This window comes from Excalfactoria chinensis, chromosome 18 (assembly GCF_039878825.1).
Source record: "Excalfactoria chinensis isolate bCotChi1 chromosome 18, bCotChi1.hap2, whole genome shotgun sequence".
NCBI lineage: Eukaryota > Metazoa > Chordata > Aves > Galliformes > Phasianidae > Excalfactoria > Excalfactoria chinensis.
Window position 1 is genome coordinate 1,050,218 of NC_092842.1, and position 24,816 is coordinate 1,075,033.

Here is a 24,816-nt window from a genome sequence, read left to right on the forward strand (position 1 = left end):
TGGGATGGTCACCAGGGTCACTGGGCTGCTGTGATGGGGTGATTCAGAAGCAGGTGATGGAAATGCTCACCTGGGGCTGCAGGGCCAGAATCCACCCCACCCAAACACATTTCAGCTGGTGATGTAAATCCCTGCAGGGCGACTTGCAGTGGGCTGTTTGGGGAGCCTGCCCTGCAAAACCTGGGCATCTCATCCCCAGCTCCTCACCTGTCCCAGAAAACAGCCCCATCTTCCTGTAATTACAGATGTGTGAACTGTTAGTTACTGCAAAATAACGTGGAGGAGAGGGGACAACAACAGAACCCCAGATTGATGCAGGAAACTCACCCAACCAAATGCTGTCCCCTTCGGAGAGTGCATTTGTTGCAGTGTCACACAGGGAGGGCATCAAGGAGCTGCGGGTTGTGCTGCTGGGACCAGCACGGCCGGGTCCTGCATGGCAGAGCTGCTGGAAGGCTGTGAGTTGGAGCCCCCCCCAGCCCCATGGATTGCAGGGACCCACAGTGCAGCTCAAAGGCTTCTTCCATCCCTTCTTTGGCACTTTGGTGGCTCCCTCTGCCAGCTCTCCTTATGCTGCAGGAAAGCACAGCAGGTCAGTGCTGCTTTTCTCATCCTCTGCCTCTACTTTCTGCACCTGGAGCCGGATCCGTGTTGCTGGAGCGCAGCAGACGAGATTCCTTCTGACTTCCCTTCCCCTGACAGCGCCTCCATTTCTTTGCATTGTGTCTTTCTTGGACGAAACATTTCCCTGTGGCTGCTGGAAAGCTGGCCTACTTTCATTCTGCCAACTGAGAGGGGTTTGTGAGCGGAGAAGATCCCAGTTGCTCTGTACAACTTCCCTGTCGCAATTATTCAGCGCCAGCCCTTCTGCTTCCAGCAGCTGTACGGAGCATCAGCTGTGTTTTGTGCTCATTTCTCAATCAATGAAAACATTGATTAGTGTCAGGCTGGGACCAAATCCCTCAGAATCCCTCTAAATCGTCTCCGTGCGCTGATGACTCCTTGTTTGGAGCTGGGTTTGCAGCTCTCCATCCATTTAATGGGGGCTTTATTGAGATTGTATGGAGCTAAATTTGTAATTAGGGTGTCATATGATATCAAGTCAAGCGCGCTGCCAAAAGCTGAGCAAATAATGGCAACATGGCAACCTTTAGCTACACACTCGCAGTTTTCTCTGGGGATGAAGGGAGGCTCCTTTGCTGTTTCCCATCAGAGCACACGGGTCGGTCTATTTTTAATCCTCAGATTCAATGTTAATTGAATCCCGTGTCTCCATCTTTCGGTCTGAGCCCTGGATTGGAGGCACCCAGGGGTCGGCTCTGACCGATGCTGCTCAGCGTTCCCTTGTTCCGAGTGCACTCAGGGAGCAGCTGCTCTCTGCTCATGGCTTCACCAGCTGTGGGTTTTCCTCTGTCCATTTACCTTATCAATACCTCATAACTCACTTTGGTGATTGCTGTGTATCGATTGGTCTTTATCACTTTATTCCCCTTTCTATGTACCGTCGCTCTGCTTCCAACTGCTGTTTTCAGGTTACCAACTTTTACAAGGTGGGTCTTCAGCCCAAACGCAGTTTTCCTGGCTGTGCAGTGTTGGCTTTTGCCGTGTTTTCCAAGTTCCTCCTATAGAACCGCTGATCTTCCTGCTCCTGATCTTTCTTCCTTCAGCCTCTGCTGATAGGCTGCACTTCTGCACCATGTTCCTGCTGGCCCTGAATGCATGTGCAGCTCTCGTGGGAGCATCCCTGTGGTGCCCAGAGCTGCTTCTGCTTCTTGTCATTAGTGTGGGCTCAGGTATGTGCTTCAGGCCACAAAGGAGCTGTGGAAAGCCCTGTAAATACAAACACTCAATATGGCAAACCTCAGATCTCTTTTCCTCACCTCCCTTTCAGCTTCTCACTCCTTCTGCCATAACCATCACAAATAGTTTCCTTCCGCCCACCAGGAGGGAAAGGCTAAATGCATCCCTTATCATCCTCCAGCTGAGCTCTCTGAGTCATCTTCCCTGTGCATTTCTGCCTTCTCTCCTTGTTCCTTGGCCTCGCTCTCTGCAGGATCAGCTCATGGCTGCCACTCCATTGCAGAGCCCCACGCCAGGCAGAAGTGCAGAGCAGGATGGGCAGTGCAGAACACGAGTGCTGCATTCCCAACCCTGCCTGAATCCCAACAGTAACAGAAAACTCGGTGTGGTTTGCATATGAGCTTTTGGTACTGGGTTGTAATGCCTGTGAGATCTGGATGGAGACATCAGGGTTTGAGCCAGCAGAGTAATAGCTAATTGAGTGTATTTCAATCATAAGATCCACAGAAGGAAAGCAAACCCCACAGAGTAGAAGGAAATTGCATCTTAGAGTAATTTGAATGTGGGTAGATAATTAGGCCTATTTTTCATGGGAACATTTGTTGGGCAAGATAATGAAAAGGCCGGCAACATAATTTTCTTTAAGTAGTGTGAAGCCTCTCACTAGGGATGGGCCCAGCCGGGGCTGCTGCTGCAGTGCAGTGGGAGCCTGGGAAGGCATTGCCTGCCCACAGGGGCTGTTTCATGGCAGTGTGAGCTGAAACCATCCTCTTCACATCTAATATCAGCTCAGAGAAAGCTGGTAAGGATCCGGCAGCGGCTCTTGGATAAGAAGGCAAAAGAGATCCCACAGCTTCGTCATCTCCCTCTCACTCAGAATGGCAGCCACAGCAAAGTTTGCTCTTGAGAAGCCAGACAGACCTGGGCCAGCTTAGCACTAAGATGGGAATCTCCCAGTGGGAAACCAGGTTTAAAAGAGTTCCTGCTCTGAGTCATCATCTGACCCCAGCTGGAAGGGCTGACAAAGCAGCTCCATAGTGACTCTGTGGCTGGGGTTCAAGTGAGATGCAGCCTGGCTGTCCATGCCCATCAAATCCCCTGTGCCAGAAGATGATGCTGGTGCTGGGATTTTCCCTGAGCACTGGCTGCATGTGCTGCACCCACTCCAAAAGTGTGCACCAGCCCTTGTAATCCCCCCTTCCTCCCTCCCCAGGTTATAGCTATGTGTGGATAGCAAAGCTCCACAGCCTGTTTCAGTTGTGGGATAGAAAGGTTCCTCTTGTCCACGTCTTCACACCCGGTTAAGTACAAATCCCCCCTTCCAAATCTCCACTGTGAAACAGAGCTGCTTCTTTCTTGGCCTTGCTACATACTTTGCTGCCTTGTGCAGGAGCAGGCAGGTAATGCAAACTAACATTTGGCTGCTTTATAATGCTGGCAAAATGAGAAGGCTTGAGCAAGTGCAAAGACGAGGAGGATGGAGGAGAAGGTTCCCTCTCTGTAACCCTGGGTGAGTGATCAAGGTCTAACACGGTCTGACTTCCCCTCCTGCCAACACTGTACTCATTAGTGTGTCTGGGCTGGTACTTGTCACATAACAGAAAGAAAGGCTGAGAGGTGCATCCAGCCCTGATAATTACTGATTAGATCCTTAACTAAAAATAGCTGGGTAAGAGTTGGCCTCAAGACGGGTCTGAGTGTTCTGTATCCCAGCTGGTTCAGAATGATCAGGACTATCTTTGGGACCGGGTTTGAACAAGCTCTTATTTTCTGATGCCAAGTGCCCGGCTGTTGAGGAACAGCTCTGTCCAAGCGAATCTGCTCCAAGCAAAACCACAACTCTTGGCTGATTCCCACTTGTGAACTATCGATATTGCTTCTGTGATGTACTGCTTCATTTTAATTCTTCCACTTAGTTATTTACTTACAGTGCCTCATTACAGCAAGGCTTCCATTCGATGAGTTCAACAGGAACATCTCGAAGTGACCAAGTGGGGAGGTACCAGGTGACAGTTCAGTGAGCTCCTGGTTGGTTTGAGCTCATGCTTTGTCCTGGTTTTATGCTTACCACGCTGCAGTGTTGCTGCCCTCGAGGCTCCTGGGTTTGCACTAAACCCAAATCCAGCCATCAGCCTGTGGAGCAGCCTGGGAGGGGATGAGAACCTGGTGAACCTGGGAGCAAAGGACATTTGTGAGGACGAGGATCAGAGCAGAGCCCAGCGCTGAGCTCTGCACCTACGGCTGCTTTTCTCCCGTCTGCCTATCTCTGTAACTATCTAGACTGGATGTTCTGAGCCATTTTATTACTTAGTTCCTCACTATCATATGGTCCTGGTATAAATCTTCTCAGTGTCTCATGTATTACGACTCTGAATGCCTCAGCATCAGCAGCAAGTTCTCTTTTCAATCCATTTTCAAGATTCTTTCTGAATGCCCTGAAGGTTTGGAGTATTTCACCTTCACCGATGGAAGGAGCAGAGCATTTCTATGATTGCTTTTGAAGCAGTTTTGGGGTGTGCTCCCCTAACATGGAGCCCCACCAGAGGAGGTTTGGGGTGTGGGCAGAGGGACTGCGATGCTCCCTGCCTCCTCGGCCTGTTTGCCTACATGCATCTGGAAGGCCTGTTGCCATGGAGAAGTGATGGGGAACCGTCTGCCTGGCTCGCCTGACTCTTTTCCTAGCACGAAGTAAAGGCATTTCGCCAGCTTTAATGAGCTGTAGGCGCTTGGCACAATGGCTGCATCCCCATCTTTGTCACACTGAGCTGCCTGAACCCCCAGATACCAGGAGAAACCTGAAAGCAGAGAGGAAACCCGAAGTGCAGGTGGGGAGCAGAGAGCAAGATGGAAACTGCAGGGAGATGGGCCATTGCCTGCAGGGACCGAGGAGTGACGGAGCAGGGGTAATAAGGCTGGGCACTGAGTGACACGAGCAGCTCTACCATCCTTGCTTCCAGCACACAGGACTGAGGCACACCTGCCCTACCTGCTCTCTGATATCAGCACACTGTGGTGTGACCGTAGCATTTATCACCTCCTCACTTAGTTCATCCCTGGGTCACAGCTGAGCCCTGCTCATCCTGCTTGGGCTGCAAACCCCACGGGAGCAGTGATGTCAGTACAGGCAGCCCTTACAAGTGAGCAGGGCACGGTGACCAGCTCTCCTGGTGGCAGTGATGGAGAGGCTGATGTCATTTAGCACCTCTCCTTCAGCCTAAGCTAAAAAGCTTCATTCTACGTGTGGGGAGAGATTCATTTCTGCACATCTGCTATTCATGGTGCCTTGCTCCTCTGCCCGTGTGACAGAACCCAGGCACTGAGATCCTCGTGTCCATACGCAGCAGAGCAGTGGGGTTTTCTGCTCCCTAACTGACTTGCTTTGCTTTCCAAGTTGTAGATTAACAGAACCAAATAACTGCAAGAACACTTCAAGAAATTACGTTTATTTTCTTGCAGATTTGAATTAATGAGAGACAGGGCTGAAGCGTTTCCCATGTTTTCCATCTCTTCCATAGAAGGTCCCTGAAGGACAATGAGCACGAGCCCATGCCGGGATAAAGAGAAAACAACACGGACTGTCCTGAGTCGGAATGGACCCATAAGGATCACGGAGCCCAACTCCTGGCTCTGCACAGGAGCACCCCAAAACCAGGCCGTGTGTTGGAGGCGTCCAGCCGCTTCTTCAGCTCTGTCCGGTGTGATGCCAGCACCGCACCTTGTCCTCAGCAGCTTCGGGCCGTCGGGTTCTATCGCTGTCCCCAGAGCGGCCACCAGCGCCTGCTCATCCTTTTGCAACCGAGCGGCGTTAAAGCTGACGGCGTGCGCTTGAGCCGCAGGACCGAGTGTGCAACTCGGGAGCCCCTCACCGCCCGCTCCGGCTTTGTTGAGAATAAACCCCCCAGCGGGCATCCAGCTGGGGCCGGGATCGATCCCATCAGCGGAGGGCGACGGTTTGATGCCGAACGGCATCACGGCCCGACACGGAGCCGCGCATCCCGGGGGGCGGCACCGCCTCACCTTAACGGAGCCCGCACCCCCCTCGGGCCGCCCGCCATGATGTCAGGAGGCGGGGGCGGAGGATGGAGCCGGCGGCCAAATATAGCGGCGCTTCCTGGGCGGCCGGCCGCGCCCCGGCCCTCCCTCCTGCCGCAGTCAATGAGCAGACGGCGGCCGAGGCGGAGCGCCGCACTCGCCGGGGGCAGCGGGGCGGCATGGCGGGGCGCTGAGCGCAGGGAGCGGCCCCGCACCCGGCCCCGCCGCGGCATGGGCGGCCGCGGGCTCGTGCGATGAGCGCTCCCCCGGCGGTCATCCCCCGTGCGAATATGGGCACAGCCGTGTCCAAAAGGAAGACGCTGAGGAACGAGGCCATGTCGTCCGTGGCGGCCAAAGTGAGGTGGGTGCCGGGATGGAGCGGGGGCTGCGGGTCCAACGGGAGGCTGGGCGGTTCGGCGGACCCCGCCCGGGGCTGAGCCGTGTGTGCGGGTCCCCGCCGCGCGACCGCACCGTCCGAGCGGAGCGGGGCTCTGCGGAGCGGATCTGGAGGCGCCGGGGCTTTGCGATCCGTGAGCGCAGTCAGTCCGTTCGGTGGCTTTTAATCGGCTGAAATGCCATTTGTGCGCCCGGCGGCAGCGCTCCTCAAGGGCTCCCGTTCCGCTGCGTGGGAAACCTGCTGCGGGAACATCGCACGGCCCTGGGAGACGCGCTGCAGACCCATCGGATCTGCCCTGTTCTGCAGTGCCCGGAGCCGCCGTGCTGAGCAGCGGGAGGTTTGGGCTCCGTGGTTGTGCCTGTCGTGCTTTCATGCCTTGCGGCGTAGGGTTCCGCTGGCTGTGGGTGCCCGTAGTGCTTATGAGTGTCAGACGTAGGACATCCTAGAAACCGCGTTTGTCCGTGACTGTGCTTCAGTTCGCAAAGCCATCGCGGAGGAGCTGTGCCCGCTGCTGGGAAGGACGGACCCGACCCTCCTGCCTCACTGCAGCCGTGTGTCAGTGCATGGAACAGCTCTTCAGGGACACCTTCCAGCACAGCCTTGTGCCGGGCAGGTCTGTCCGGGGCTCTGCGATGTCCACATGAGCTGTGTGCTCTGCTGAGACAAAAAGGGAAGAAATAAACTTTTCAGCTGCGTTACGTAACCTCCTTTGTGTCAGACAGGACTGCTTTGGAACAGCCTGGAGTCATGTGTAGGGCTTGATCTGCGCTGCTGAGCTCCATCACCTCTGCATGGGGCTCAGTGTTACGGCATCTCACCATGGATGGAAGGTCTCAGGGCTTGAAGGGAGCAGCACCAAAGCTGTCTGTGCGGTGCTGACCTTTTGTGTGGTACCTTCTGGAGTCCATCTGGAGAAAGCTGTCCAGGCAGAACCTGGAACTTCTCCCCATGTTGCAATGCACTGTGCTCATAGCTGAGCGCTGTTGGTGCTGTTCAGAGGTTCTGCCATGAGATTCTTTTTGGCAGATGTCAGCCAGGTGGTTAGAAAGAAATGACATAAAATGCACCTTGAGTGCCGTGATGGGGCTATGGGAGGAGGATTAGACAGTCACACAAACAACAGCTTCCATAATAGGCGAGAAGATTTCAAATGGTAGCGTGGGTGTTTGAGAGCAGCGAGCGCATTTGGAATGCAACTGCCCACATCAGGATGGGCACATAGTACTCGTGTAGTGTGCAGTCTGCAGAGTCCAGCTCCTGGTTTGCTATGTGTGTGCTGCAGCTACTGACGGGAGGCTGCTGCTGCTGCATGGGAGCTCCGAGGTGTCTGGTGGGGGTGAATTGTGGTGCTTAGACCAGAGGGGTTGGGTGGGTGGGCTGCGGAACATGAGGTCTCTGTGGGGTGGTCAGGTCGGCCATTGCGCAGCGCTGCTGTGTGTCTCCCTGTTCATTCCCTGCTTAGAAATGCCCAATTGAAAAAGCCTTTGGGGAGAGCAGGGAATACAGAGTGCCTCGTATTGCTCCTTTGTGTGAAGGTGATGCTGGTGGGGAGCGAGCACTGCTGGTTTGTCTCTGTCCTGTGTGTGTCAGCCTCTGCCTCGTGCAGTCACAGCCATCCTCAGCATTTCTACAGCAGACAGCATCCACCTGCTGGAAGGTTTCTTCAAGCTTCCCAGTGCACACTGTCTCTTCTCCTCTGCCCTGGGTTCTCCTTCTGTATCCCACGTCCTCATCTCATTTCTTTGCAGAGAGGGCATTGCAGGATTGTAGGTAAGGCATGCAGATAGACTTCTCTGCCCTTCCCCAAAGGGCTGGGGACTTGGATCACCTGCGTGGGTAAAGCTGCTGCAACAACCTGGCCCCCGCAGTTTCATGTAGGCAGTTTTGGGGCCTTGCATTTGTGCTGCAGGAAGAAATGCTCTGGGGTTGTTTCTCAGCTCCTCCTGAGCTCTGCTCTGTTTGTATTTCACCTGGGGCGGGTGACTTTTTGAAAGGAAAAAATCACATCCTGAGATGCACTGCAAGTCCAAACAGCTGCTGATGTGTTTTTATTGCGTGCAGCTGGAGTGTGTGTGCGCATTTGCCCCTCTTGCAGAGCAGGGAGCATCGTTTGTTTGCTGCTGTGAGGGATGCGATCCAAGCAGGAGCTGCAAACTCCCAAGCTTCTTCAATTAAAATCTCTGCAGAGCTGCTCAGGGGATCTCCTGTCCCAGGGGAATTCATTAAGCTCCATGCAGCACGCTGTATGTTAGGACTTTGCCATTATTTTTGAGGACCTATGTAATAGTTGCTCTGCATTAACATCACTGAGGGCATCCATGGTGCTGTGCCTTTGGTTTCTGCAGTCCCGTCCTCTGCTGAGGAAGCTGCAGCAGACAGCTCCAGTCCCACAGCCTGGAAGTGCTGCTGGCTCGGCGGCATTGCTTTGCTCAGGTTTGAAGTGTGGCTGTGGGATCTTGCAGTCGTGTTGTTTCTTTCATGTGTGCTTTTTTTTCTTTGCCTTGCAGCTTTTGGGACATGCCTGTGGATGGCAGGGATGTGTCCTTGTGTTGTGACCTTGGTGCTGCCCCTGTGCCAGCAGCTCTGGCTGCTGTGATCTGGGCAACTGCATGTTCCCATCAGACCTGAGAAGCATCAGACGCGCTCTCCTTGGCTTCCTCAGTGTGCTTTCAAGGGCAGAGATGAACCAAAGCCTTTAGAAGCAGCTCTCTCTATCCTCACTGCCTTTGTCCCTACCAAACGATGCTGATGTCCCAGACGTGGCAATAAGCTCTGCTGCAGCTCCTTAGTATTGCTCTGGTCTGTAGCTTTCTTGTGTGGAGTTCAGCTGTGCTCATAGAGGACATGAGGCTTCTGCTGGGTGTTCCAGAACTTCTCCTTGGTATAGTTAGCACAGGAGTCATGTGCTTCATCTTACCCAGTGTCAGGACTTTGGTGTTTGTCCCTCAGAGAGAGGAGAATTCTGCCTCGCTCCCCCTTTGCTGACTGCTGAGCCCAGAGGGTGGTTTAAAACAAGTCCACAGAGGCTCAGAAGGTGTCCGTCCTGCGCTGACAAGACACCGAGGTACCTGAATGCACTCCTTACCTCGGCTTTCTTACTGCCGAGTCACTTCTGGCTCAGATCGAGGTTCTTAGCGGAGTCTGGATTCCTTTTTTCTGCTTGTGATTTTCCCATGGATGGTCTGAACTCTCCTGTTTTGGTTACCTGCTCTGTTCTCTCTCCTGTCAGAGCGCTGTAAATAGGAATCCCTCCGAGACGGTGCGAACTTCGACTTCAGCATCTCAGTGGTGCGTTTCCTTTTCCCGAGGGTGGCACTTTTTCTGTTCCTTGCCTATTGCAGAAGGCCAACTTTTCTCAGCGTGATGCTGCCATTGGGTTTAACCGCTGTGAGCATCAGTGGTTTCTGTGTGACGGAGCTGTTAACGATGGGCGTGCTGTGGTGTTCCCAGGGCTGCTGTTGGAGGATGCAAGTCCCAATGGTGCAGGGGCCTCTTGCTCCTGTTTTTCTGGTGCCCAGCTCCACCATGTGCTGTCACAACAGATCCCTGCAGCACGTCGTGGGCAATGCTTCTGAATGTGCATGAGGAGGTGTTTGCTCTTTTCTCTTTCCGTGCAATACTTCTGAGTACTCTGAGTTCTGCTAATCCTGCTGCAGTGCTCGGAGTGGAGTTACCACAGCACTTCCATGCATTTCTGAGTGTTTCCATGCAATCTTTTCACTCATGTCAGTGTCAGGTTAGTGGAATGCATAAATCTGTGTGCATCAATTTCCCGTAGCTGCCAGTACGTATCAAGGCTCCTTTTATCCCGTTGATGTGATTATTTCAGAGACATGAAGGCTATTCCGTACTCATCATGCTGTAATTGATATCTCTGTTATTTGGCGGCTTTCCTCCTTCTAGCAAATGTTTGTCTAAACCTTCTCTGCTTCTCTGCCAGATCTCAGTCTGTTTGTCTTCCAGACACGGCTCCAGCCCTGACACCAATGTAGATGGTGGTGTTTCCTTTGGGGCACAGGCAGCATTCCTTGCTTGCACTCAGTATCTCTGTACACCCAGGCAGTGTACGGAGCCCTGGTTGATGTCTGGGTAAATCAAGCTGTACCGACTGCGTTACGGGCAGGTCTGACCTGTCACTAAAATGAAAACCTCCCTCTAGATGGGTCAGGGCTGAACCTGTGTCATCAGCTGACTGCCCCTCAATAGCTACCTGCACATCTGTATGCTGCTTTCATGGTGTCACACATGCAGGGCTGTAGCTCGTCTCCCTGTGCCCATGGGAGGCACCTTGCACTTCATCTCATGCGTGTGAAACAAGTTTCTTTTTTCCATCTCTTGCAGGTTAAATCATGTGTCTCTCCAGCCCAGCAGAAGGGTTACTGACCAGTGCCATCAGTGGCTTGATGGACTTTAGCTGTGGTGGCTGAGATACAGAATAGAGCAGTTACCCGCCGCTTGAGTTTTGCTCTGGCTTTATTTCGATCATGTCAGCACACAGGCAGGGAAAGGGGGTGGATGGCACATTAACGATGCTGGCAGGTGCTGGCAAACTGGGGTGAGTGGGCACAGCAAGGGCAGGGAAGGAGGACGGGAGGCTTGGCAAGGTGAGGCCAGGCATAAGGAGTGAGCGTGGCCATCCGAGTCCTCTTGGCAAGAGGCACGAGTGGGCATCTGTGGGAGACCTGCTGAGGCACAGCCCCGGTGGCACTTGAGAGGCAGAAATGTAGAAGGGAACCACTGAGATAATAGGCAAACAATTAGTCTGGAGTTTGCAGTGTAATTGGCCGGAAAACCCCCATTGCACATTGTGCTGTGCAGGCTTCGCTGGCTTATTAACTGTCACTGGAGAGCTGTGATCAGGCATCCAGGGCTGTTTGCTCTTAGGCTGACCAGCAGCATGAAGAGCAGTGCAGTGGGATGGCAGGGACGGAGCTGTGGGCTCAGCTGGTATTGGCAGCACGTTTCCGAGTCACCCTGTGCTCCTCACCTGTGCTCTGTAAGGGGAGGGCTGAGCTGCTGGGCTGCAGCTGCTGGGAGTGCTTGGCTTGACTCCCCAGGGAGGTGGGCACCTGGTTGTGATTGCTGTTTGTGAGTCTCCACCCAGTATTTATATGGGGGAATGCTTGCCTTGGCCTTTCCTTTCCTGTGTGGGCTGAATGCAGAGAGCTCCCAGGTTGGAATATCTGTAGGTTTGCTCTCTTGATGTGTAATACGGGTTGAACTCACCCTGCCTGGTTGAGCCGTAATATATTCTAGTAAAATCTCAGTCATTCGTGGAACCTAAATCTATTGAAGAACCAGCCACTGCAGCTGGTTTCAATTGGTGTCACCTGAAGCTGGGGGGAAAGACAGCAGTGTGTGCTGAACTGCTCCTTCTTTCCTTGGATTTCAACCACTGTCCATCTCTTCTTTCTCTCACTGCTGCCGTCGGTGATGCTTGGATGCACAGAGCAGCAAGGGCTTTTGGAGAATACCTTTCACAGAATCACCCTGAAGGCAGAAATGGCTCAGGTAAGAGATGACGTACGTTGCTTTTATCTGCGTGTGCATGCACCTATTTACGAGTATGCCTTAGAACTGAAGTGCTTCAGCTTATTCACTAGGAAGGGCCGGTGTGAGATCCCAGCAGCAGAGAGGCTGGAGAGTCACCCTGTGGATCCAAGTGAAGCCTGTGAGGAGAAAAGGCACTTTGGTGACACAGGCATTGGATGGGCTGTGGGGACAGGCTCCGTTCAGTAGATCCGTGTCCTGTCATAAAGTCACTCCTCAGGCTGGTGTCCTTGGATGACACTTCAGCTGGAGAATGAAGAACTGCAGCACACACGAGGCTTCTGCACTCATTTGTTACTCCCAGGTCTCGCTTTCACTGCGGAATAAAGAACACTACGAGTTGTGGCACATGAGTTGACGTGCACAGTGTATGTGCAGCAATCTGTCTTTGCTGGCACAGGTAACCTTTGGATTTCTTCCCAGGGTTTTCTTCAGCAGGGGTTAAAATGCAATTTGCCTCGTCAGGTTGAGGACATCGGCATGTGCTGGCTGATGTATTAATGTATTACACACAGGAATTGTCCCTGTCTGCCTGTGGTGGGTTCTGCTGGGGGGCTCCTAATGGGGCTGTGCCTTCTCTGGGAGGAAAGAAAACATTTTGAGGGTGCTAAATGTGCTACAAAAGGCTCTGCAGGAAATCTTGTGTGGATACACAGCAGGGCGTCCTGGAGTGTTGGCCTCTTCCATGGGGGTAAATGTATCAAATAGAATGCAACGTAGAGTGATGTTTTTACATCGTATCTAAACTATTTGTTTATTTAGGCCTGCACAAGTAGAAACAGTTTCTTATTCAAAGATCAAGCCCAGACACGCTGGTGTATGTCAACCAGATGGAGCCCCTGCCTTTTTCCTTGGACCTGCTCTCATGACCTTCAAGTTGTCCTTGCCTGAATTGTGCTGATTTTGAGAGCAGAAGATCTTAAAGACAAAATACTGCTGTTTTCTTTGGTACATGTGTTCTTTTCCTACAGCCTTGAGAAACCCCAGGGACACATGACTTATGGACAGTGTTTGGTGTAAGAATGACCCGTGGTGGTGGGGGGGGGGGGGAGAGGAGAGCAGGAGGAGGCTGGGGGTCAGTGCAGCTGAGTCTGTGTGGGGAGGCAGAGGGAGGTGAAGGTTGGACAGACTTCAGAGATGTTCCTGAAGCAGCCTTTATCAAGGCTGTTTTTGCAGCTGGTTCTGTGCTTTCCTGTGGGGAAAGCAGGAATTCCTATTTGGATCCAAGTAAATTTAATTACCCTAGATAAGAACTGAGCAGAGAGAGGTTCACGTGAACGTTCCCAAATCCTTTGTGGGATCCTTCAGCACTGAATGGGAAATAAATTAATAAAGCTCTCTAGAAAATGAATCCGAATGTTTATAGAAAAGGGGGGGAAAAGTACTTTTACAGTCATCTACTGAAATTCTGCAGCATTTCTTTGTAACTGACTATGGGAGGATGGCTGCTCTCCTATAGACATGTTGGACATGGAAAATCTGTCTCCCTTTGTTGGTTACAGTTCCTGATTGTTCCTGACAGGAGGCCTGAGAGCATCGGCTTTCAGAAATGCTGCTATTAGCCCTGGGAATCTTTGGTGCTTTATGCTGGAGGAGGTTTCTCTGGGTGGCTCAGGAGGAACATTTACCTCCTTTTGGTGCCTGGCTCAGTGTGTTCTGACTGTTCTGTCTGGTTACTGCAGGGGTGGCAATATACCCATTTTCTTCCCTTTGATTCCCTTTTGGATCAGGCTGGATTTGACCCCTTAGGTTTGCTCAGTTTTTGTTGTTGTTGTTTTTCTCCTCCTGATCCTTAAGGTATTCAGAGGAACAAGGCAGAGAAGGAGGGCTGGGCTCTGCTGTGGCTGACAGAGCATGGATCTGTTAGGGCAGCTGGTGCTGAGGTGCCAGGACACCTCCTGCTCCTCTCCTGGCCCTGTTTGGTGCTGGTTAATTCCTGCAGACCGAAGCTGTGGGAAGGCTCCCTAGAAGAGCGCTCTCCAGTGTTCACCATTCATTCTAACTACAAGGCTGTTGTAAAATCCTTGCTGGCTCTTACCACTTCTGATGCATTTCCATCCTGTCTGTGGAATGGCTTTAGTGTAGGAATGGATGTCCCTTGTGACAGACTGGGAGGAAAGACTCACATTCACTGTGGTTATTAGCAAAAATGACGTGGCTGCTGGGAGCGCTTTGCATGGCACAGACCAAAATTAATCATTACCTGAAAATGGAATCGACTTCATTTTTAAGTTCAAACAAGTCATCTGCACTTCTTCTCTTTATCTGTGACATTTCAGCCATCTGTGGAAACACTGGAGATGTAATGAGAAAGGAGCCGCTTACAACCTTCCCCAAAGCAAACGGCGATAGATAACGCTGGCAAGAGAAAAGAGTGTTTGCTGAGGCTGCAGTGCTTCATGCACACACTGCACTGAAACAACTGCTGGTGTTTGCACCCTGGCTGTTGTCACTTCAGAGGAGCGGGTGTGAGTGTATGGAAGGTAGCAGCCGTGCAGCAGGGAGGCTTTTTGTGCTGCCAGGAACTCACAGTGAGCTTGAGAAGCTCCAGCCTCATGGCTTTGCAGGGCTTTGGGTCAGGGCAGTGCCCTGAGGGCTGGGCTTCTGATGAAGGCAGGGTGGTGGGGCTGCAGCTACAAGATGGTCTCCAAGGAACCTTCAGTTCTCCAGTGGTCCAGACTGTGGAGCTGCAGGTGGGTATGACTCCGTGTAAGCAGCAGCCTGCCTCTTCTCCATGGCCATTTACCCTGGCCAGGTGTGGATCCCAGCAGTAGGTCTGTCCCAGCTGTCCCAGTGCATTCCCCTGCAGCCTGGATTTAAGTCCAGCAAAAGGATGTAGAATCTCACCTTCCAGCCTCAGACAGCACAGGGATGGTGTGGAGGTGTCCTCAAACCCACTGCAGAATGTGCTGGTTGTGAAGTGAGCAGGAGCGTAGGTTGGGGCGTTACCATGGGAATGCTGTGCTGGTGGGAGCTGCCTTTTGCTCTGTTGGGTCGTGCCTCGCAGGAGCAGTTTTGTCTGCTCACATCAGTGTTGCCGGTCAATCTGAGAGGTTACAGGGGGAGTCGTGGTGAGGTTCAGCGCCAGCAGCTTCTTCAGCAGTTTGTAGCTCAGAAATCTAATTGGAACAATTCTGTCGTATTTAAGTGACCTCCTGTTTTCTCAGAGCTGTTCCCTTGCTGAAGCAGGCCTTGCCTTTTCTCTGCGAGATGCTGCTTTCAGGAGCTGTAGGGTCAGAGTTCCTGCTGACCTGACAGTGGGGCTGACTTGCTCAGGCCTCGGAGACCCCAAAGTGAACACTGTGCTCATTGCAGCAGTGCTGCTCCTGTCACCTCTAACGAGCTGCTCACCAGCTACTGAACTGTGAAAACACCTCTGTGACTTCTTAAGAACAGAGACAGATCTTTTGTATCTTTGTCCTTGCCTCTTGCTTCAATGTTTGGAACAAATTTCCCGTGTTTGTAGTGGGGGGAAGCTTTGCACTGCAGCTAGGATGCTCTGTCTGTGCCCCATTGGGAACAGGAAAAGATGACCTGCCAGTGTCACAGCAGACCTGGGGCAGAGCAGTCATGCTGGTGTGGAGCAGGGAAGAGGCAGCTGGCTCTGCAATGCTCTCCTCTGAGATGACAGATGTATGTTTTAATGGGATTTATCTGGGCTCCCCTTTGCTGCTTGGTTTCTGGTGCTGGAGCAGAGGTTTTAAATCTAAAGTGCTTTAATCGTTAGTTTGGCTGCTAAATGCAGTAATAAATTCGGGTCTTTTTTAAGAGCCGTATGGCTGTAATTCTGCCTTGATTTATAAACTTCTCATCCTATGGGGCTACGAAGCAGTCTGCATCAGGCATGAGTTTGGCTTGGTGATCCCCACTGTTGTAAATGGGCATCACTCAACTGAGGCTTATCCCACTGCGCTACCTCTTCACTAGGAAATGCTGCAAGAGGTGCAGAAGCCATTAGCAATTAGATACCTGAGTTAGAGAATGCACTGGAGGTAGTAGCTGAATGCACAGGAGTGTATTGTAATTAAGTGCCTAATGATCAGGAACTAAATGCACCGTGGATATGGATTCTTCCAGGTGCACCCAGTCAAGAAGTGTAAAGCTGCTGTGATTTCTGTAAGAAGTTGACTCTTACTCGAAACCTGCCGTATCCCTTCGACGTGTCAGTGAATCTTATGGAGCCCAGGCAGGTCTCAGTGCTTACGAAACTAAGATTGGAATCGATCTGTCTGCACTGGCAGTCGTCAGCATTTTCAGGGCTGCTGTACTCTGGGCACTTTGTTCCCTCTGTGATGGGGCTGCAGGAACCTGAATAAAAGACTTCAGGGCTCAGACTTTTTACAGTACTGTTTGCCTTTGGATCCAGAGCTCAGAACTCAAACACTTGTTTCTTTATTGTTTTGAAGCACACATTTATGGTTACATGCATGTGCACAAGCCCATGTCTTTGCTCCCATCTTGCTGTACATCCTCCATAGAAGTATTCATTTCAGGAACACTGTTTGGACTCCATATGAAATCTGGGAAGGCAGCAGCAGCAGCTATGGGATCAAGGGGCACAGATCTTCCTTTAGGGCTCCCCTCAGCTCCTTCTAGTCAGCTGAAGCAGCAACCCACACAGCTGCCAGTTGCTGTATCTGGAGACTGTAAAACTTTGCTGGGAGACAAGTGAGACAGAGCTGAGTTGTGTCAGCCCAAAGTGTCCTGACAGTCACTTCTGAGCAGGGTGGCTGGAGATGTGCTTTTCTCCCTGTGGCAGCGGAGGAAGCTGTATCTCAAGCAGAAAAATGAGGTAAGTGTGACACACTGCTGGTACCAGCTAAATTCAGCTCATGGATGCAGATGGAGCAGCGGGAGAGGACCGTGGTGATGTGGGCACAATCCAGCCTGGGCTTCACATTTGAAAGCTACATCCTCACCTTGGGAGAGCTCTTATCTGAGCAGCACAGGAGCTCTTTATAGGGAGCAGAATGTGGCAGCAGTGATGGGTCTGGAGGTTGTCTCTTCCTCCCTCGTCTTTCCATGGCCAGGTACAAGGTAGCCAAAGCTCAGGTTGCTGCCCATTCCTTCCAGGTCAGTAGCTAGAGGAAGGATGGTCATTAAATGTCTCATGAAGTAAAGGGGATGCTTTCCATCTGTTTGTAACACTGCTGTCTGTGCTGGACGCTAATGATTTTGTTTTTCCTGGGGCAGTAGTCACATGCATAATGCATTCCCTGCTGAGCCTTTTTAGCAGTCCCCGAGCTGCTTCCCATCTGAAGGGAAGTGTAAGAGGTAATTAGCAGCCACTTGAAAATAGGATTAGCAGGTGAGTGGGAGCTGCTGTTGGGTTCATGCATGGAATTGCCATGGAAATGCTGAGATTTCCTGGCACTCGATCCGGTGTGTGGGCTCCAAATATAGTTGCACTCATGGGCCTCTCTCCTTTGGATCTCACTATCCTACAAAAGGAGCATTTTCCTTCTGGACAGCCCCTGCATGCAGTGCCATTGCTGTCTGTGCACAGTGAGGCTGCTGAGCAGAATTAGTGGCCACAGCTGTCGGCTGAAGTCTTTTGGCATTGCTTTCATTTCAAAGCAATTAGCAGAAAAATAGGAAGAAAAGATAAAGGCCCGATGGTTTGCTGGTTTTAGTTAATATAAAAGATGACAATAAATTGGTGCATGGAGAGCTTTCAGCAATTGTGACTTTGTACAGAAGTTGGCGCTGTTCTTCATCCTGCAAGTCCTTCCCAGCTCAGTAGCCCTTGAGTGAAAACCCCCCTGAAGCAGTCAGTGCGGAGCTGCACAGGGTTCTGAAGCACAATGAGTTAAAGTACTGGGTATGTGTGAGGAGTATCTCTCATTTTAGCACCAGTTCTGGAGGTCTGGGTGCACATTTGGGCACTGGAGGTACCAGTTTGGGGCACCTGCTATAGAAGGCTCTTTTGGGGGGCAAGTCTCCTGTATGTGTGTAGCGGTAAAAAAGAGCCTCCCGAATGTTTTGGCTCTTTGGTTTTAAGCAGTAAAGTGTGGGATTTGTTTCAGATCACCTGTTAGCAGACTCCTACATCGGGCAGGAGGACTCCCCCGAGATGCAGCAGGCAGCACAGAACAAGCGCAGACTCTCCGTCATCTCCGATGGCAAGTTTGAGAGGAGCTTCTCTGAGGAGCAGACAGAGAAGATGCCAAGTGAGGGACCGAAGCCACGAGTCTACACCATCTCCGGCGAGAGGCCGATGCTGTCAGACCATGAGAATGAGAGTATGGAACTGGTGGTGATGAAAGGGGCTGCCCAAGAGGAATGCCACCACGGCCACCCTGTGCACGGTGCTGGTGGCTCTCACGGCGTCAGCAGGCATTGCAAGGGCTGGCCTGGCAGCCGGCAGGGCTCCAAGGAGTGCCCGAACTGCACCCGGCTGGCTGCTCCTTCCCATCATTCCTTTGAGCTTGAGCCGCATCAATCCGGTGAGACTGGATGGCACAGAAAAAGGCTGGAGAGGATGTATAGTGTCGATCGAGTGTCTGGTAAGTAAGTCGTGCCATAAATATTAGCAAATAACACGATCCTGGGCTTTCTCCCACGCTCACCGTCCATTTGCTGAATGCTCTCATGGAATTTGGCTCGTAATGTTTTAATTGCATAAAAAAAAAGTCCTGATCTTCTTTAAAAACTGAACCATTAATTAAATATTTCTCCCAGTCTGTGTGCTCCAAATTCTAACCTAAAACAGTCTGTCTTTGTCTGTCAGCTCTATATGTGGCTGGCAAAGTGTCTGACCTAATTTGTTTCATTCTTTTCATTATGTTTTCTTATGGAAAGGCTCATCAAGGCTTTTAGAGATGAGTGTTCAGCCAGGAAATGTCAAGGTTTTCCCCTTGAAAGAAATCTGGTAGAGTATGAGGTCTGTGCAGATCACACTGTATCTCCTTCCTAGAGCCACAGTGGCACCGCAGGTTGAACTGCGGCAAGTTTGGGTTCTGGACCACATTTTCACTTGGTGCAGAACCAAAGGAAGGCTCTGGGTTGCTCATGCAGGAGTTTGAACTCCAAGAGCTGAAGCTGAACTTCTCTGTTTGCTGGGAAAAAAACACCATCTAGCAAATGCCACTTCGTGTTTCTGAGTCTTAGGCTCAGAATATGTTTCCAACCAGGCAGCAATTCTCATTAGGGTTGGTTATTAACGTGAAAGGGAGATTGCCTTTCTAAAAGTAAGTGTATACTGGAGTAGATACTTAAATGGAAACAAAGTGGATGATGCTGACCCTGCGGATGCATTTAGGAGTATTTCACTCTGTACGTGCAGGCACAGCCACCCTCTGGGCTTGCTGCACCTTCTGAGTGCTTGCACGAGTGGCAGCACTGTGCCCGAGACCAAATCTCCCCATAGTCCTGCACCACGGGCTGCGGGTTTCCTCAGCTCGGTGCCCTTTCCTCTGTCTATCCACGCATTGTTAGTCAGGAACAACAAATGACAGCTGAGTGGCGCAAGCACAGCAGGTTGCAGGAGGTGTTTCCTGGAACGTCCTTCATGCACAGCTAGCAAAGAAAGCAGAGCAGAGATGAATGGGGCTGAGAGAGACTAATTTCCCCAGAAATAATGTTGACGATGTTGCTCTCTCTGTTTGGCTTCACATGAGACGTTACTGCTGCAAACCAACACTCGTGGCAGTTAGGCCAAATTGGCTTAATTTAATATGGAACTTGATGCTGAGTTTCTGATGCCTAACGCCGTTCCTCAGAAGCTCTGCTTTGAATCAAAGCTGGTGGCTTAAGAGCTACGGCATGTAATAAGAGATCGTCAGTGCTTTGGGCTGAGCGCTTCCTGAGAACTCCATGTACAACTGTTGGCCAAGCCAGAATTTACACGAGTTCACCTCCTCCAGCACTTCAGTGGGTTCGAGACCTTGAGCAAATAAATCATTCATGTTCAGAGCCGTTTTACATTGCTTAGCTGTGTTTCTGAGGAGGAAATCAGGGAGGGGAATTTCATCACAAGTATTTAGCATTCTCGAATGCTTAAAACATTTATTTCCTTAGGGTGCCTTTATACAAACCTCGACATGAACTGTCTGCTGAGGAGGGGTGTCTGTTACAGCATTTCTATGGAGCCCCATTCCAAAGAAAGCCCCCCACTTGCATCCAGCTTTTTTTAAGCCAGAATGCTAATGACTTAAGGAGCTGTGGTTCATAATGGTCTCAAAGCTGGAGGGTGTGCATCCAGACAGATGATTAGCAACACGTGGCAAGGTGTTAAGCAAGGGAGCCTCAAGTTCAGAGTAAAGCAAGATGAAGAGTCAGGTAGCCCCAAAGCCTGGGGATCCCATCCTCCAATATATATATATATATATACACCTCCAATTTCTGCCTGAGCTGCATGAATGGGCCATTTCAGGCTAATGGTACTGGGGAAAAGGCAGAGGCTGGAAAATGCTTTGAGTGGAAAATGTTGTTTTCCTCCTGATTATATTTTTTTCCCCTCTTGTTCAAATGTCTCTTATGTAATTCCTGGATTATTCTAGCCTTTGTGCTTAGGAGAGAGCTTTCATTCTTCATTAGCAGTGTGACAGACAGGCTTAGTACGATTTACAAAACACTTGGTGGTAGCATGTGTGTAAAGTGAGAGGATGAGACTGACTTATTTAATACAGGGCAGGGTGCTGAAGAAAAGTGCTAAGTGAGAGCTGGGGAGTCCTGCTGTCTGCATTGTGGCTCTGCCTGCTGGATTCTCAGCTTTTGCTCTCTCTCTTCTAGACGATGTCCCCATACGAACCTGGTTCCCGAAAGAGAACCTCTTCAGTTTTCAAACTGCTACTACAACTATGCAAGCGTAAGTGAAACCGCTGCCTTCGGTTTGGTTGTGTTATCTCCCAGTCTGTGGCCCGCTCCAAACTATATCTGAGAGCACAGAGCAAATGAAATCGTGTATTTGACACTGCAGCTTGGGGGAGAGGGCACTTTGTGTCTCGTTCATTCTTTTTTGCGCTCATTATTTCTCTTTCCTACTATTCCCCCTTGTCTAAGTTCTATGCAGTTCTTCTCTGCTTCCCTTATTCTCTCTCTGACGCCGTCCCTGAGTGTCTCTGCAGAGCAGGGTGCTGTAGGAAATCCAGCTGAGACCTTCCACCCCCACGTCTGCTGCAACCACTGTTCTGAGGGGGAATATTAATCCAGTCCTGCCCAAATCCATCACCCCAGAGGATGTATCTCTGTATTAGGAGATGTAGCCCTACAGCTTCAGGGGTTTTTCTGGTCATTTGAAGAGGGTGTCAGTAAACATCTGCAAAGTGTGAGAGGATCTGGTTTAGGAATCGTTTCTCCCTTCACACTGCACGCAGGATTTGGTGCCTCTGGCTGCTGTGCGTGGAGAAGAGGCTTTTCTCAAAGGGCTTAAGAGAGAAAGTGAAGCTTCATCTTGAGATTGTACCCAGCTTGTCTGGGTATGATATCTTCCTGGTTTCAGGTATTTCTTACCTGGCTGAGAAGGAGAGGCAGGCAGTGAGGGAGATGAGTTGCTGTTCTGCTTTCTGAAGCCTTTCTCTGGCCTTGTCACTTTCTTGTCCTTCTTCCAGTGTCCACGTCACCCTCCTCTCTGCTGCTCCCTTTATTTCTGCTTGTTTAGCCTGGTCTCTGTTTTGTAATGGCTGGAAGTGCAGCCCATCCTGGGGAACAGATCTGGGGGGGCATTTGCATGGTGCCATTCTGCAGCTCCTTGTGCTGCTTCTCTCACTTAACCCCTTGGAGCTAATGGAGACCAAAGCCAGGTAGATTTGGAGAATGATGCCCTAAGGAAACCCACGAGGAGCACAGCTCTCTTGTTTAAGGTAGCTGCTAAAATAGCATCTCTAAGAAGTCTGAGCTGCCTCTGGAGTTCACACAGAAACATCTCCAAGAGTTCAGGGCACCTCCCTGAGCTGGTTGGGAGGTTCCCAAGCCCCTGGTTTCTGCTGTAGAGTTTCCAGTCCTGGGTTTGACCACTGAGAACTAACTTAAAAAGCGATTTCCTTCCATCTAACAAGAAATATCCGTCCTTCTGGAGTGAGGAACCCCTCGGGATGCTGCACAGGGCTGAGCATTAACAAATTCTTCTTCTTTCTCTTTTCCTTTGCATCTCCTGGAATCTCTAGCATCTCGTAAGTATAATCTCCTACTTTTCATTTCTTTGTCTGTTGTTGTATGGGATAAACTGTGCTCTCCTCTCCTGTCCAGCATATTCATTCATGCTTTCCTGTACTAGGACTGTTGGTCAGCTGAGAAGAGGTTAGATGGCTGCACCTGCTGTGCCTGTATGGATCACATCACAGCCATCCTCACCTTCAGGATGGAGGCTAGCAAGCTTTTATCCCTCTTGAAACTGGTGCACAGAGGCTTTGTGTCTGCAGTCTCCTAGGTCCATTCCTCCACAGCAGGGATCACAGCTGTCGGCCCCTATTCTCTGGGTAGCTCTGTGGCCACTTCTATGCTTTTTTTAGGAGCCAACTATTCTAAAGAGTGAGGACCTTTGGTTTGGTGACTGTTGGCCAGCCCTTGGCTCGCACACAGTCCTGCAAGGCCCAGCTGTCTCCCTCGAGCAGCCTAGTCTCTTTCTGTTGTCTGGTGAGAGCTTTCCTGTCTGCGTCTCGTGTCCTCTCCGGTTCAAAGCTGTGGAGTTGGTTAATGGCTTAAAATGGTTTCCCAGGGCATTCAGGGGCTACGCAGAAAGGAAGAGACGGAAACGAGAGAATGATTCTGCAGCTGTTATACAGAGGTAGGGCCCTTTTCTCCCAGCTGTGACCGTGCCTGGTGTTGCATGGGCCCTCACAGTGTCATTAGTGACGCTTGATGACGTTGAACGTGGTCGTCCCTGTCTGTGTTGCTGTTGGTAGGGACACTGGCAGTGCCTGAGATGGAGATATGGAGGTGAACGATGCTACGGGACTCGAGGCAGCTCAGCTCTGTCTCCTTAAAGGAACACTGTCAAGTTTGGTTTTGAGTTTCTCAATAGAACATGGGGGTCCTGCGGCTCAGGCTGAAAAGTAAGAATGCAGCTCCCCCAGCCCTTTCCTAAGTATCTGGAAGTTGTTTGAGGTTAGCTGAATACCTGAACAGTGGCTTTATGTGCTATCATTACACCCACCTGGGTGCCTCCAAAATGTGAGGCATAAGGAAAACAAGTGTATCTATCTATTGTCCAGAAGCCTGTTTTTACTTTTGTTTGTTGGTTTGTTTTTGTCATTGTTTTGAAGGACAGAAAGGAGAGCAGAGAAGATTGGTTCCTTGCCCTGTTATTACCAAGCAGCCCTGGTTTCCCTCTGCTGGTTCGCAGGGTGCATCACTTGGTCACTGTGGTAATCAGAACAGCTCTGCTATTTGAAGTGTGGCCAGGAGCTGCGTGTGTTGGCAGCCTGCAAGGAAGGATATCGCAGCATTTGTGTCACTGGCTAAAAACTGCCTTGATTACTTCAGCACTGTTCAAAACAAAGTGGGAGAAAAACATCAGATTTTCACAATGGGGAAATTGCCAGGAAAATATATATATATGTATTTTTTTTTTTCCCCATCAATTATGAGGACAAATGCAAATCCAAACCAAAGATGTGGTAAATAAACAGACGGTGTGTCTTTAAAAGGAAAGAGATTTCTCAGAGTTCGTTAGACAGAGATGAGCCCCTGTCAGATAACGACTTGTTCACACAGCTGGCGGGTGCAGGAGTGGGAGCTGTGCACCTCGGTGGTGCAGAGCCATCAGCACTGTGGGTGTCACACCGGCCTGGAGTGACAGACAGCTCCTGAGGCACCCAGGAAGGATTGTACAGCAGAGCTGTCTGCAGTGCTCTCGTGGTAGGGACAAAGAGGGACTGCAGTGCTGATGAAGTTGATGTGTGTTTTTGGCTGGGCTGTGCCAGCAGACTGTCGGTGTGTAAGGATTGCCTGGCAGGTAGCACTGAGGAGCGAGGAGGATCCCAGCACCATCCTGGTTTCAGGTGCTTGCTGTGCAGCCCTTTGCAGCCCTGGGTGTTTTGGAAGGTCAGTGGTTATTGCACAACCCTGCAGTGCACGGAGCTGTGCCCGATGTGCTGTGAGCTGGGTTTGTGTGGCACTGCTGCCTGCTGGCATGGAGGTGTTGCCTCGAGAGAGGGCAGTGCCCGGTGGTCTGATGGACCAGTGACTGATCCCAGCTGGGGAGGCGTTCTGCAGAGCACCGATGTGCTGCAGTGATCCCATCGCTGTCACTCACCTCTGAGATAATGAAGATGCTGCTCTTCAGAGAAGAGCTGGAGCACTGCAGGGGGTGCTGCAGGATTGGGAGTAATAAGGAGATTTTATCACTGTAACTTCAGGGGTGCTTTCTGGATTCTGATGAAGAGATCTCAGTAGTGATCACATAACACTGGGCTTTCAAGGTGCAATTGTAGGAACCAGGCAAGTTTATGGCTGCTCACGGAGCAAACTGCTGCTCCCCAGGTGTCCTTGAATGGCAGTGCCATGCCCATGGTTTCATGCTAACAGGTCATGGCTGCATGGGATCTGAAGCCCGAGAAGGGGCAGTGCAGACCATGGCATGGACTCTTCCTCTCACAAGATATGGACTTGTGTTGAACTTTCTGAACCAGAGTAGACGTGTCTGCCTTGCTCTGAATGCCGCAGTGTCGGTGTTGAATGTGTCTTCCAGTCCAGCCGGTTTGTTGAAGTGTCTGCATGGTGTTGTACCATGTCCTTACTCATTCTACTAACTGGTGTGTGCTCCAGACAACTTGTCATTTCACCTCTTTCACCAACAATAGTCTCTGTTGTGTGATGTCTGTGGTGCACATTGGAGGGGCAGAAGGAATCTAGAAACCCCTGCTCCATGCAGGCTGCAGGTACGTGGGTCGCTGCCATCCCCTGGGGCTGTGGGGGCTGCAATGCAGGCTGACATCACCTCACCTAAACAGAGTCCATGGAGGAATGAGCCTTTCCTTGCTTGTCCACCTGCTGCTCATCCCTTGTGTCTTTTCTGCTGTCCTGTTTGGTCCCTGTCCTGTTCAGTTGCTGTCTAGGTGAGTGATGAGAAACCAAGGGAAACAGGTCCCTTGCTC

General features: G+C 51.1%; 1 protein-coding gene across 4 annotated transcripts in view; it reads left to right on the forward strand.

Annotated features, from left to right (window-relative positions):
* The first annotated feature begins 5,882 nt into the window (after positions 1–5,882).
* Positions 5,883–24,816, forward strand: part of NSMF (NMDA receptor synaptonuclear signaling and neuronal migration factor) — a 30,269-nt gene continuing 11,335 nt past the window's right edge. Inside the window, exons 1-6 of one of the 4 annotated variants that reach the window (XM_072352504.1) lie at positions 5,883–6,193; positions 11,679–11,740; positions 17,806–18,285; positions 20,513–20,588; positions 21,886–21,891; positions 22,437–22,505. In XM_072352504.1, the coding sequence (XP_072208605.1) occupies positions 6,087–6,193; positions 11,679–11,740; positions 17,806–18,285; positions 20,513–20,588; positions 21,886–21,891; positions 22,437–22,505 (800 nt within the window). In that variant the 5' untranslated portion in view covers positions 5,883–6,086. The remainder of the gene's footprint in view (positions 6,194–11,678; positions 11,741–17,805; positions 18,286–20,512; positions 20,589–21,885; positions 21,892–22,436; positions 22,506–24,816) is intronic. The other 3 variants (XM_072352502.1, XM_072352499.1, XM_072352503.1) reach the window with 3 other exon arrangements.